The 13,655-nt window shown below is 36.7% G+C and overlaps 1 protein-coding gene across 6 annotated transcripts in view; it reads right to left on the reverse strand.

Moving 5' to 3' along the window:
* The window catches only part of DPY19L1 (dpy-19 like C-mannosyltransferase 1), a 96,559-nt gene that overhangs the window by 16,479 nt on the left and 66,425 nt on the right, over positions 1–13,655 (reverse strand). For all 6 annotated transcript variants that reach the window (XM_042921917.1, XM_042921893.1, XM_042921909.1 and 3 more), the window contains 4 exons: positions 12,952–13,011; positions 12,335–12,415; positions 6,286–6,387; positions 1,922–1,993 (listed from right to left, as the gene is read on the reverse strand). In XM_042921917.1, the coding sequence (XP_042777851.1) occupies positions 1,922–1,993; positions 6,286–6,387; positions 12,335–12,415; positions 12,952–13,011 (315 nt within the window). The remainder of the gene's footprint in view (positions 1–1,921; positions 1,994–6,285; positions 6,388–12,334; positions 12,416–12,951; positions 13,012–13,655) is intronic.

Here is a 13,655-nt window from a genome sequence, read left to right on the forward strand (position 1 = left end):
TTGGGAAAAACAAAATTGTAACTAAAGTATCTTCTAAATTTTCAAACTCTACTTAAAAATATAAGTATAGGGATAAGAGATGACTCGGGAAATAATAACTACAACAACCTAATCTTACATTTGTACAGTACTTGATCATATATCTAATACCCAACAACCCTGTTCAAATAGATTTTCTTATCTTCATTTCGTACATGAGCAATGGGCTCAGATGGATTAGATGATCTCCTGGAAGGTGGACAACAACTAGGAAGCATTCATAGGTCGTGAAACCTGACCTTCTGGCTTCCAGTCCACATTCAGTGAACTCCACCATGCCAAGGTCACTAGCAATGCCTCTTCTTAATCATGCACATATACCCCATATACCCGGACAACTGCCTCAGAGACTGATAAGCACAACTAACTAAACACTGGGTTTGCACAGTTAGCAGCCAGGGAAGGTCATCTAATCTGAAATCCTATCCCCAGTATGGATGCCCTCTTGGACACTGCTCACACGTTTTAATCTAGCCCTTGGAAGAACCACCCAACTGCTGCTTGAATCTACAACACTTTGTCAGTCCAGATCAATTCTGGTCCAAAGTCCAACCTCGTAGAATTGGCCATAATTCTAAGGAGCCAGAATGAGTGTAATCGTATTTCCAAGGGGTAGGCTTTAAATATTTGAAAATAATTATCTTTTGTCCAAATGAATCCTTCTTCTTTAAATCAAACATCTCAGCTTTTTTAACCTGATATAATTGCTTTTGTCATCTCTAGCCATCCAGGTTACTGCCTTTTTAATGGATTCTGGATTGCCAACATTGGTACTTTCTGATTTACCTACTAGGTGCACACCTACACGAAGTATGCAAAAGTGCAAAGGAAGCACAGAGCGGGGCATATAGCAGAAACTGACCACAAACTCATTAGATTTGAAAAGCTTGTGCAACTACAAAGCTGAATGCTACACTACACCCAAGAAGGAGGGAAAGGTGCAGAGTCTGATTCTTATTCCTTCCTTGCTTTTTTATGGACATGATGTGAGGCTGGTAACAACTTCTATGATCTTCTAATTCTGCATCTGTCAAAATGGGGGCAATATCTGTGTACCGTACAGAGCTGTCAAATAAGCAGGTGAAATAACACACGTGATATGGCTGGGGAGAGTACAAATATATAATGTGAACAATAACCATAGTACAGAATATTCTACAAATACACGATATTCTGTTAACCCAGAAATCACTAACTACAAATCAGAAAACTTTTAGGATCTATCATCTGTTTTTTGATAATAGATTAATCTTTATTTATTCTCTTAAAACACTTGCAATTACAGAATTCATCAACTCTTACAAGAAAAAAGAGAGTATCACACCTGCTCTTTGCTAAAGATTGGAACTTCCATGACCTGATTTAAATCTGGGCTTAGAATTTCATTATCAAAGCCAAGTTGGAAGTCTAACAATTTTATCGATGTTGGTAATACACTGTTAGTATTCTATTTTTTCCTTTTGATCAATAATAATAAACTCAATCCAGGAGTTAGTGAGAACTGCACAAATGACTTAGAAAGGCATACATTAAATATTTTAGAAAATATTACATAAAGTTAAAAGTCAGTCAGTAGTAACTTACAAAGACAAAAATAACTGTATCTGGGTCAATATGGTCTCTCTGATCATGTCTTTCAAAATGCATGACCATCAAAACCCGAGCCATCCTTTTCCTATGTCTATTTTATGCTGGCAGATAGAATATTTTTAAGGTTTATAATGTTCATCAAGGGCTGTAATTAATACAGAAAACGTTTCAACAAATCCATATGATGTATTGTGTCATATTAACATGTAACCTAGTTTACTTAACTACTAGGATAGAAACAACAAAGTGTTTTATTATAAAAAAGAGCTCTTAAGTAATCAAATCAACATACCTTTCTAACGATTGCAATAAACACAACCAGAACAACCGGAAGCAGCAGTGTCTTTGTATACCTCAGAGGAGTCTGCAATTCAAAGAGATGTTTTGTTAGAGGAAACTATTTTCAGACAAAATTTCATTTCAAAAAGTATAAGCAGAGAAACATGAGCATCAGTCCAATATACCCATTGACTCCCATCGTAAAAATGAAGATGCATTTCCATAGAAACAAACATCCCTAAAATGCTGAGTTGAAAACACGAACACTGGTAAGTATAAAATGTGACTAGGAAGATTACTGTTCACTTTTTGTACACAGCTTTTCCAACTACAGAACTCAACTTAACATTTGCCTAAGGTCAGCAGGACTCTAACTTTAAACAGCATGAGCATTTCCTGTACATTTGGTGGGGGATAAAAATCGTAACCATGATCCTAAGACACACTAAGACAGACACACACACACACACACACACACACACACACACACACACACACACAGTAATGACCAATGTTTACAGGAGAAATAAAAACATTTTTGCATTTTCTTAATAACAGAGAAAAAGCTACAGAAACATTTAATACCAAAGCCTTACACACTGCAATCCTATATATATTTCAATCATTTGAAGTCACACTTTTAAACAATTCTGGGCTTGAAATTTCTAAATTGCAATTGATTTGCTTACCACCAACATTTACCTTAACAAAAATAATACTATATTATTGAGTTAAATAATGTACATTTTCCCAAATATGTTTATCAAGAGAAATCTAGCTTTAATCATATTAAAAACACTGATACATTTTAATTTTACAAAGTAGTATTTTCTGATTTTCCCTCTCATTAGTCCAATTTTCTCACTTGTTATTCTGTATTAGAAAGTAATTTTGATAATTTATTAACCCAAAATGCATACTTCAGTTAGAAGTCCCATTAAAAGATTTTTTATGGTTTTATTTTACTATTTACAAGCATAGTACTTAATATTTTAAAATATACTTATTTCTAATTTGTAAATTTTACATCATGTCTTTGTCTAGACCTATGTCTAGGCAAAAATCATATAACCAAAACTATTTTATCATTTAAAATTTAGACATTTGCTATCAACAATTAACGATAAATATAAGAAAAGGTGTGAAATACAGGTGTTTACCTTAAAAAGGCAATGTGTCAAAACTGTGTTAAAAGTATTTAACAATTTAACGAAGAATTCAAACAATTTTAAAAATACATTCAAAAACTTTGTTTTAAAAGTATTTTTTAGGGGCACTTGGGTGGTTCAGTCAGTTAAGCGTCTGACTCTTCATTTTGGGTCAGGTCATGATCTCACAGTTCATGAGTCCAGACCCCAAGTCAGGCTCCCCACTGACAGCATGGAGCCTGTTTGGGTATCTCTCTCTCTCTCTCTCTCTCTCTCTCTCTCTCTCTCTCTCTCTTTTTTCTCAAAATAAATAAATAAATATTTTTAAAAAGACACTCAAGGAAAAATACATGAGCCAAAGATTTTGAATCTAGCCAGAATTTCACTTATAAAATAAGCCACTGATAGAATATTCGACCACGTAAAAACTCAGGGATTACTGTTCCTATGGCCCTTCCTGAGGAATCCGTTGGAGAGCAAGCTTCACACAATAGAGAAATGGCAGGAGAGGCTTCAATGCCAGAACACACAGTGTTAAAAACACCAACCTACAGAACTATGACAAGGATGTCACAGATATAACAGATATAACTGTGACAGAGTAGCATGAGTGGTTACATGTGTAGACAATTCAGATACAATGGATCTCTTAAAACAGGGGTCAGAGGGGAGAGTACATGGGAAGTAAAATAACGTCACTGATTATAGTATTACAATAGAAATGGGGGGGAGTAGTGGCCAGGCAAGAAGAAACTAAGTTCAATATACTTCTCAGTAGGAAACCAACAGAAGGGACTGGAGTGGATATATGAAAGTATTAATACAAAGGAAACAAAATCATACAATTTCCTCAATACCAAAAGATCCACCAGAGTGTATGGAGAAGAACAAATGCAAGGGAAACAACCACACAGGGAGAGAGGTGAGCATGTGTGTGCAATATCAGAATTACAAGTTCTTTTAATACTTCTATGAATTGTTGGATTTAGTCTAAGCATAAAAGTTATATACGCTCATTGTAAAAACTAAAAAATGCAGAGAAAATAAAGAACCAATTTAAAGAAAGCCTGGGCGGCTCAGTCAGTTAAGTGTCTGACTCTTGATCTTGGCTCAGGTCATGATCTCAGGATTTATAAGTTTGAGCCCTGCATCGATCAGGCTTTGTGCTGGCAGTGTGGAGTCTGCTTGGGATCCTCTCTCTCCCTCTCTCATTGCCTCTCCCCCTCGCTCAAAATAAACAAGCAAACAAACAAATAATAAGGAAACAACCAATTTCACATTTTAATCAGTTGTCAGCATTTCCTCCCCAATGGGTTGTCTGTTCCCACCTTTCACCTATTTCTGCATAGGTGTGTGGGAGTGGGGATGTATTCTTTGTGATGGGGAAGGGTAAGAGTCCTCGGTAAATTTTTTTTTAATGTTTATTTATTTATTTTGAGAGCGGGTGGAGGGGCAGAGAGAGAGGTGAGAGAGAATTCCAAGCAGGTTCTGTGCTCAACGCTCCAGCACAGAGCCTGATGCAGGATCGATCTCACCAACCGTGAGATCACGACCTGAGCTGGAATCAAGAGGTAGATGCTTAACCGACTGAGCCACTCAGGCACCCCAAGTCCTCTGAAATTTTTTCTTGATTTGGACAATCTCCTATACTCACTACCTTAATCCCTAGTTTCACTTGTCGTATTTATGGCAAAAATCATCCCACTTAGTCATTTGCCTTTTAGTTTTTGCAATATTTAATGTCAGATGTTTTAAGTTACATGCAGACAAATCTATTAATCATTCTCATATGCATTATGTTAAACTGTTCCCTTTTCCCCACCGTATGGATGTATCAAACAATGGATGCACTCTCCGAGCTGGCACAGTACTCTGTCTCTACAGCACGGTCCCTGTGAAGACACCCATGGAGATGAGGAATGGCAGGCTGGAAACAGCTTTGCTACTGTCTTCAAATTAACTGAAGCCAGGCTATGCCTCAATAAGCGATTTCTTCTATCACCTACCCGATGGTTCTTACTCTCAGGTGACAGCGGCATGTGTATCTAACTAATGTCAGAGGACTTCCACCAAGTCCTAATGTCTTCTGGTGTTTACCTTCTACTTCCTTTACCGCTTGCTTAAAGGAGTCTTGAGCTGCTGTGAATACGTATTTTAATGTCTTGCAGATACTCTTCCTTCCTTTCTTTCAGTGGGCTCAATACATTCACTCATACAGTTTTTATTAGCCATTATATGTCAAAACTTGCCAGAACCTGGGAATGAAGACTGGTAGGTACTGGAGTAAAGAGGACATCTTCAGGACATGCCCAATTCAGAAAGTCTGGTTGAAAGGACTTTGCAGTGTGGGGCACTATCATGCACTGGTCTGTGTAACTCAGGACACAGAGGGAACCCAGTAGGGAGCAAGAGGAAAATGAAAGTGTCAACAAAGTACCGTTGACCAGTGTAATATATACACACACACAGCTCTGAAGGAAAATGTTTCACAGATAGTAAACTATCATAATAAATTGGGGCCGCATGGGTGGTGTTAAAAAAGACACATATATATGTGTTTGTTGAACCAAACCAGCTCACTGATTACTGCAAAATAATATTTTATAAAAAATATCATTAAAATATCAAAGTACTGTCCTCTGTATCTCATTTGGTCCTCACAATATCTTTTTGCAGCACACTACTAGAAACTAGTAAGCTATGAGAGAGAACAAAATGAGAGTCGCGTGTTCAACAACATCGAATACTACTGCAGACTTCGATCTCCCAATCCACCACACTACTGTCTGATTTCCTTTTAAACATCTGAATACGGTTTTAGAAAGAAAAATGCTGTTGGAATGAACAAACTCAAACTCAACGATATTTCAAAGCAATGAGATTATTCCAACAAACAACCACTGAATGAATGGAAATGTAAGAGCTCGGAAGCGTCACTGAATTAATGTTGTCCCTGAAAAGAGGCATCTTGAAATGCCTCTGTGTTTACTCATTCAAAAAACTATTGCTAGTCTGAATGCATGCTTCCAAATTATCAAAGTGAGAAAAGACCATACATTTCAGGGTGCTGTACTAATGTAAGTAGGAACATCTTCCTGTAAACCATCACTTTCCTTTTCCTTCCAAGTGAGGTAACAGCACAGAGGAGAGTCTGAGATAACAGGAGCGCCCTTTATGAAAAATGAGTGGACCAGAACCTGGGGAAGGAAAACTAGAAATCACATCTTACCTCCTTTTCCATAAAGTCAAACTCTGCTGCACAGGTATACAATAAAGTATCAAAATCCTTGTAACTGAAGAATTTTGATGTTAATAAGTTGCCAATATGAGCCTAGGAAGGAATAAAGTGAGGCACCATTAGATTACGCCATATGGTGTAATAGTGCATTTTCATCTTAATAGCATTGAGAAATAGCTTTCACTACATTGGCGAGCTCGCTGTCCCCATGCCAGGCTTGCTTCTGCTAAAGAGCTGCAACTTCGTGGTTCTCCCTTCTTTTGCTGACAAATGGTAACTCCAACAACACCCTGCCTTCCACGATCCATCAACATACCAGAGCTTTCATCCTTAGGTTTTCCCTGCTCAGTGTGCTAAGCCTGATGAAATACACTACCCATCTCCTTTTCTGGAGCCTTCTAGGGAGGGCGGGCTTGGTAACACATACAGACATCTGTCAATCATAAGGAACAAAGTGCAATGGAGTGAAAGAAAAGGAGGAAACATTCATTCTGATTTTTGAAAAGGGGATTGAAAAGACTCTTTGAAAGGGGTGCCTGGGTGGCTTGGTTGGTTAGACTGTTGATTTCAGCTCCGGTCATGATCTCACAATTTGTAAGTTAAAGCCCCGTGTGGGGCTCTGTGCTGATGGCTTGGAGCCTGCTTGAGATTCTGTCTCTCTCTTTGCTCTCTTTCTCTCTCTCTCTCTCTCAAAATAAATAAATAAACTTTAAAAAAATGGCCAGGCCTTGCAATAAAATCCACCTTCTGCATGACGATCAATTTACCCGTGTAATTCTTTACATGTTACCAAGTGCTCTTACGTACCTCCTCTCATCTGCTTCCCACAAAAGTCATGTGAGGAAAGTGGGATTATTTGCATTTAACAAATGAGGAAACGTTGGCTAAATTTTCAATTCATTATTGTCTAAAAGAGTAAGGACCAAAGAAAAGGGGGAAATTATGTAAAACAAACAATAGCTAAAATCCTAAATGATACCTACATGAATGAAGTAGGAAGATTGGAGGAGAGGGGAACTAAATAAGGGGTGGTGGGAATGTGTTGAAAAATTCCAAAATACTCTATTTTGTTGGGGAGGAAATGCATGCTGAGAAGTTTAAGACATCAACAGGAAGAACATACAGTGCCTTAAACAGCATAAGAAATCTGTCTATCCAATGAAAAGGAGAAAAATCTAAAAAGCATGTAAAATAGTTGGAAGCTGAAATATAATGGAAGAAATGTCCCAATATAATGGTAAGTGCCATATATTTAAAGAACTTAAATTCACAAATTAAAGGATAGATGCTCAAATTAGGTTTTAGGAAGAAAATTCAAATATATATTGTCTACAAAAGACATGTTTAACACAAAAGTACATAGAAAGGTTGAAAATAAAAGAGGAGAACAAGATATATTAGATAAACTGGACCAAAGAAATCTAGGTTAGCAATAGTAACATCTCACAAAACTGAATTCAAGCAAAAAATACATGAAAAGAGACAGAATGACCTTATATGCTGGTAAAATGAACAGCAAAGCAAGGTCATATGTATCATGAACATATGTGCAGTTAACAGTATAGATTCAAAGTGTATCAAGAGCTGAAAAGAATGTAGAAATAGGTAAGAAGAAATAGGTAAGAATAGGTAAATTGATGAAGAAATAGGTAAGTTGACAGTGTTCATTGGAAATGTTAAATATTTCTCACTAAAATAGAAATATTTCTCACTAAAATAAATATTTCTCACTAAAATAGAAGGTTAACAAATGTTAACATAACACCTGAATAATAATATGCTCACAGAGAATACAAACTTCACAAGAGAGACTACATGCTACCCTTGAACATGGTAAAAATTTTTTTAAATGTTCACATACCATACCACAATATATTTTAAAGAACTGATATAATACAAATTATTTTTTTCTAATCGTAAATGCAATAAAACTGGAAAACAGCTAACTAGAAATGGCTTTAAAAATCCTTTTGGCTAGAAGCTAACATAAATAGCATAAAAGTTAATAACCTTCAGGCTAAAAAGAACACTAAATAGTTAATTTGTAAGATACACAAAAAGTACTACTTACAGGGAAATGTATAGCTTTAAATGCATTTATCAGAAAGAGAGGTTGAAAACAAAAGAGCCAAGCACTTTCCCTCGAGCATTAGAAAAACAGAACAGCACAAAGAAATAAGAAATGAGGATGACGGAATTTGTTGACAAAGAGAAATTCACCAAAACCAGAGGACTCAAAAAAGGTGGTACTTTGAAAATATTAATACAGTAAATAGAAAACAGGAAAAATAGCACACCCAAAAAAACCCCTCAAAAAACAGCTCTTTATAGGAGACTAATACAATATTGACTCTGAATCCAAATAAGAATAAATAAAAGAATGTAAAACCATTTCACATACATGCAAAAATAATTAGAATTTTCACTAATTGAATCCTGTAATAAATTTTTAATTTTTTAAACTTTTTTATTTATTATTTTTGAGAGAGAGAGAGAGAGAGAGAGGGAGAGAGAAACAGAGCACGAGTGGGAAAGGGGCAGAGAGAGAGACACACACAAAGAATCTGAAGCAGGCTCCAGGCTCTGAGTTGTCAGCACAGAGCCTGATGCGGGGCTCAAACTCACAGTGAGGTCATGACCTGAGCTGAAGTCGGATGCTTAACCGACTGAGCCACTCAGGTGCCCCAGGCTATAATAATTTTTCTAAAAAATACAATCGTGGGGCACCTGGATGGCTCGGTCAGTTAAGCGTCTGACTTCAGCTCAGGTCATGATCACATGGTTCATGGGTTCGAGTCTGGAGTCAGGCTCTGTGCAGACAGCTCAGAGCCTGGGGCCTGCTTCAGATTCTGTGTCTCTCTCTTTGCCCCTCTCCCCACTCACATTCTGTTGTCTCTCTCTCTCTCTCTCAAAAATTAAATAAACATAAAAAAACTTTTTTTTAAATACAATCCATTTGATGACACATATGAAATGGGTAAGATTCCTCTAAAGACATAAACCACCAATAACTTCCTCAAAAAAGTGCATTTGTAGTAGAAAATTCTCTCATGAAGAAAAGTCCAGGCCCTGCAGGCTTCACTGTCAAATTCTACCATACACTGTAGGCAAAGAAATAATATCAATTCTACATAAATTCTCTTTGAAATAGAGAAGCTATCATTACCTTGAAACCAAAGCCAGATAAAAAAACATTGTAAGAAAATAAAACCACAGACTAATCTCTCTCATAAATATAGACAAAAATCCTTAAAAATATTAACAACCAAATCCAAATCCAATATACAGAAAGAATACTACATTGTGAGCAAGTGAGGTTATCTGAGAAACACAAGACTGAATGAACAATTAAGAATCGATGGAAATGAGTACTTCCTATGTCAGAGAAGTTGACAAATCCTTTTCCCCAATAACAACTATAAAACTGGACAAAACTGCCAAAAACAACCATATCAGGTTCTAGAAACTGACCACAAGGCAAGCAAACTGAGAAGCACTCATTCATACAAGAGCTGATGAACTCTGAGTGGACGTAGAAGGCGTCTGCGGCATTCTTGCCTGGGCTGGCCCATCTGCCATCAGATCAGCACCACGCTTGGTGGGACCAATAGTCCCCGAGGCTGGGGCTGAGCATGAAAAGCAGAACCTTTGCTACTGGAGGGTCCTGACTTGTTTGGGGGCAGACAGCAAAATGCCTATGCCCAGAGACACTATTAACAAAAGTATGGAATGGCAGGAAATGAAAGGTGAAAGCTCACAGCTTTGCCAGCCTAGTATTTCATTACTTGTGCAGTGAACAGTGGACTGGAAGACTACCTAGAAATTTTAAAAAGATTCTGGAAATGAGAAAACCAGCAAGGAGGTAAAAAAGTTCTCACATCCCTGGTGGACTAGAAAGCTGCACACACGGGCAGGGATCCTCGAGCCCAAGCTCTCCACAAACCTATCACCAACTGGGAAGTGGTATGCAGATTCACGGAAGATCCAATAAGTCATGGAAGATAGGAAAAGATGGGGCAGACCTGATGTTCAGGTGAGAGTTAACATAGTAGGCCTGACTGCTATCTTTTGAAAACCCTGCTTGCAAAGCTGGCACCTGGCTGGCATCAGAGAACTTAGATTTCAGATGGCTCCTTCCACCCTAAGCGAGAATGAACAGTGGCTCACTGTGCCCAAATTGTACAAACCCAGGCCTATCCTTAGCACCTACATTCCTTCTGGGAGTCTGGAACTTTGAATTGTGTCAGGCCGAGGGTGCCTATGTTACCAGCTCCCAGTGAAAACTGTGTCACTGAGTACTGAGCTTCCCTGGTAGACAAGCTCAAGCTTCTACCAAGAAGAGTGTGACAGAAGCAGGATGTACTGAGAAATTGGCTCACTTGGCTCCTAAAGAACAGGCGAGTGTCTAATTATCTTAATAGAAAGGGGTGAATGAAAGTGCTTCTTGAGAGCTATGGGACCTTGCCATTCTCTTCCTCTGACCAATGTCAAAATTCAGAATTTATGAGCTGATGTCCTTGATCGGTGTTACAGATTCCTAGAAATATTAAAGTTGCAATTAAATTACTTCTGATTTGGAAATAACTGTGGTTTGGTCCTGCTACAACATCAGGCTGTGACAGCAATGACGACATCACTTTAACCTGAATCAATACCTTAACTGGTTTGTCTTCTCCCAGGGAGGAAACAGATTCCGTTCACCCAGGACTTGGGCTCTTTCCTTTCCTGCTCATTCTCTGCATCCTCACTGACTCGATCACCTTTTAGCTCTCCTCTTCGCAGGTGACTTCAGGCAGGAGCCTTCCCCTCTCCTCCTCTATGTTTCTGCAGCTTTCTGTACTTGTTTTTTTAACACAGCCTTCCTCACATTGTATCACAGTTGCTAGAAATCGTTTCCACCTCACACTAGACCGTGTCTTACTCAGTTTTGTGTCTCTAGGATGCATTCTACTGCCAGGCACAAAGCAGGCACGTATTGAATGAATGAATACGTACTGAATGATAATTTTAGACTCCAGTTTTATACTTTAAAAAGTCTTTCCACAGCTTGCAGATCATCCACTGAACAACCCAATTGTTCAATCTTTTTTAAGCAAAAAATTCCCTTGTTCTAATGAAAACCTATATAATTATCCAATGTGTAAGAAATTAAAGCTAAACTGCACTGGGTGGAGCGGGGGGACTTCCAGGATGATTGGGAAGTAGGTGGAGCCCACGGAAGATGCCTTAGAAGTCTCAGGACTTCACAAGACCCAGTGTCAAAACTACAGCTTTAATCTATTATGGATAGAGGAAAGACAGCCTGTTAAAATAAATTACAGAAAAAAATACATGGTTTACTTTTGCTGGTTGCTGTGTTGCTTCTTTTTTAATTAATGTGTTTACTAAAACACCAAAATAAAATAGGCAAAGCAAAATTATGCAAGGAGGAATCCTTAAAGTTATAAAGCAGATTTCCATCCTACCCAGATACCAAAACAGAACAGACAAGAAAAACCCTTCTCTTCTCAGTAAGGCTCACTTGGATTAAATTATCTATAATTTAGGTATAAATTATAAATTACCTATAATTTAGGTATAAATTAGGTATAAATTATAAATAAACCTTTCACAAGCACTGACTGGGAAACCTGGGATGGGAGGAATGAGGCTATAATACAGTCTATAGATTCAGAGGCTCTGAAGATGGCATACTGATGTGTTACCAAGGGGAATTATGAAGAAACCAGAGAAAAATGACTATATGGACCTTAACATTTGAGCTTAGGACTCTAGAGCTTTCTTGCTTTAAAATTTTAAAATCTTTATGATACAGAAGGATAAAATAACAGAATTGTGTCAAGAAATTAATATTGGAGAATAGAGACTATACACAGAGTCACATTTACTTTCTATTATAGTAAATAGATTAAAAAAATAAGTAAATAGACTTCACATTAGAATCTGGCTTAAAGAGTGGTACTTTAATAACTCAGGTAATTCATTCTTAGCCTGTCTGATTCTTTTAAAGTCTTTCAAGTTTAAGCAAAAATGCACTTACATCGTCTGCAATGCCAAAGATTTTAGATGTCAAATACTTGAGTACGACAGTTCCAAATAACCAAAAACATCCTTGGATAACCTACAAAAGAAAAACATAATAAAGCAAAAATAAATTGATGCTTCTGATAGCCATTCCTTGCATATAATGGAGGAAGAAAAATATAAATGCTTTAATCAGCTGTGAAATAACTAGCTCCATACCCAAGAAAAAATATGCTAAACAATGCAGCTTAAAGAATGCTACTCCAAAATCACCAAAAATAAGAATATATACATACAATATTATCAACATTATAATAATTATAGGAGATTTATACGGAATTACAGTTAAATTCCCTTTGTACTAACAGTTTCTACACACGCACTGCTCCCCTGAAACAAACATGGGTGATAAAATAAGTAAAACTAGAATTCTTCACTTATCCAATATTAATTTTAACTTGCCACATGAAAACGGCAATTTGGCACATTAAAATTGAGCCCTAATTATGTCATAAAGCTGTTAGATATCTTGCATTACATAAAAATAGATAATTTCCTTAAAAGTAAAACATAAAATCAAAGATACATTTTAGAGAAGGAAAAAGTTACACATTCAAATAGATTGATTCTTACCCATAAACTAAGTTCAGATACATTCATTTTCAGGAAATGTGGTTTCATTTCCAGTATACCCTTCATGGAGAAAGTAACATAGCATGCAGTTAATACTTATATACATAAATTCAAGCACCAAAAACCACTTATAATAAGACTCTCTAGAATCTAAAACTCAGCACATTGTCAATGTTCCATATAGCATTACCACAAGTTCAATGACTTTAAGCAAGAGTCCTATTTTATCCAAAGTAGATTAGGTTAGTTAGTGACTTTGTAAAATTGAAAACAAATTACCATACATTTCTACAACTGATTTTACATCTCTGATTTACCTAAGAATCAATATAATATATAATAGAGTATAATAACATATATAAAGTATATAATAATTTCAGAATTTTAGACAGTATCTTATAGTCATAAAATTTTACTTAAGTTAAATATTATCAACTCTTAGAATAAACTACAAATGAGTTTTTAGTGGACCAACCAAATACTTCTCCTCTATCAAATCTTTGCTCTCTCCTGGACATGAATAGACTCCCAAAGTATATTACCTATAGGGGGCTAAATGCACTTGTAACTTGGCAAAAGTACGGCTACAGATCAAAACATAAATAAACACATGAACCCAAATTAAATCTTTTCAGAAGTTTCTGAATATCTGAGAACACAACAGGTGATAGGATTAAGGTTTCAAAGTGATAACTACAAATAAA

The sequence above is a fragment of the Panthera leo genome, chromosome A2, assembly GCF_018350215.1.
Source record: "Panthera leo isolate Ple1 chromosome A2, P.leo_Ple1_pat1.1, whole genome shotgun sequence".
In the NCBI taxonomy this organism is placed as follows: Eukaryota; Metazoa; Chordata; class Mammalia; order Carnivora; family Felidae; genus Panthera; species Panthera leo.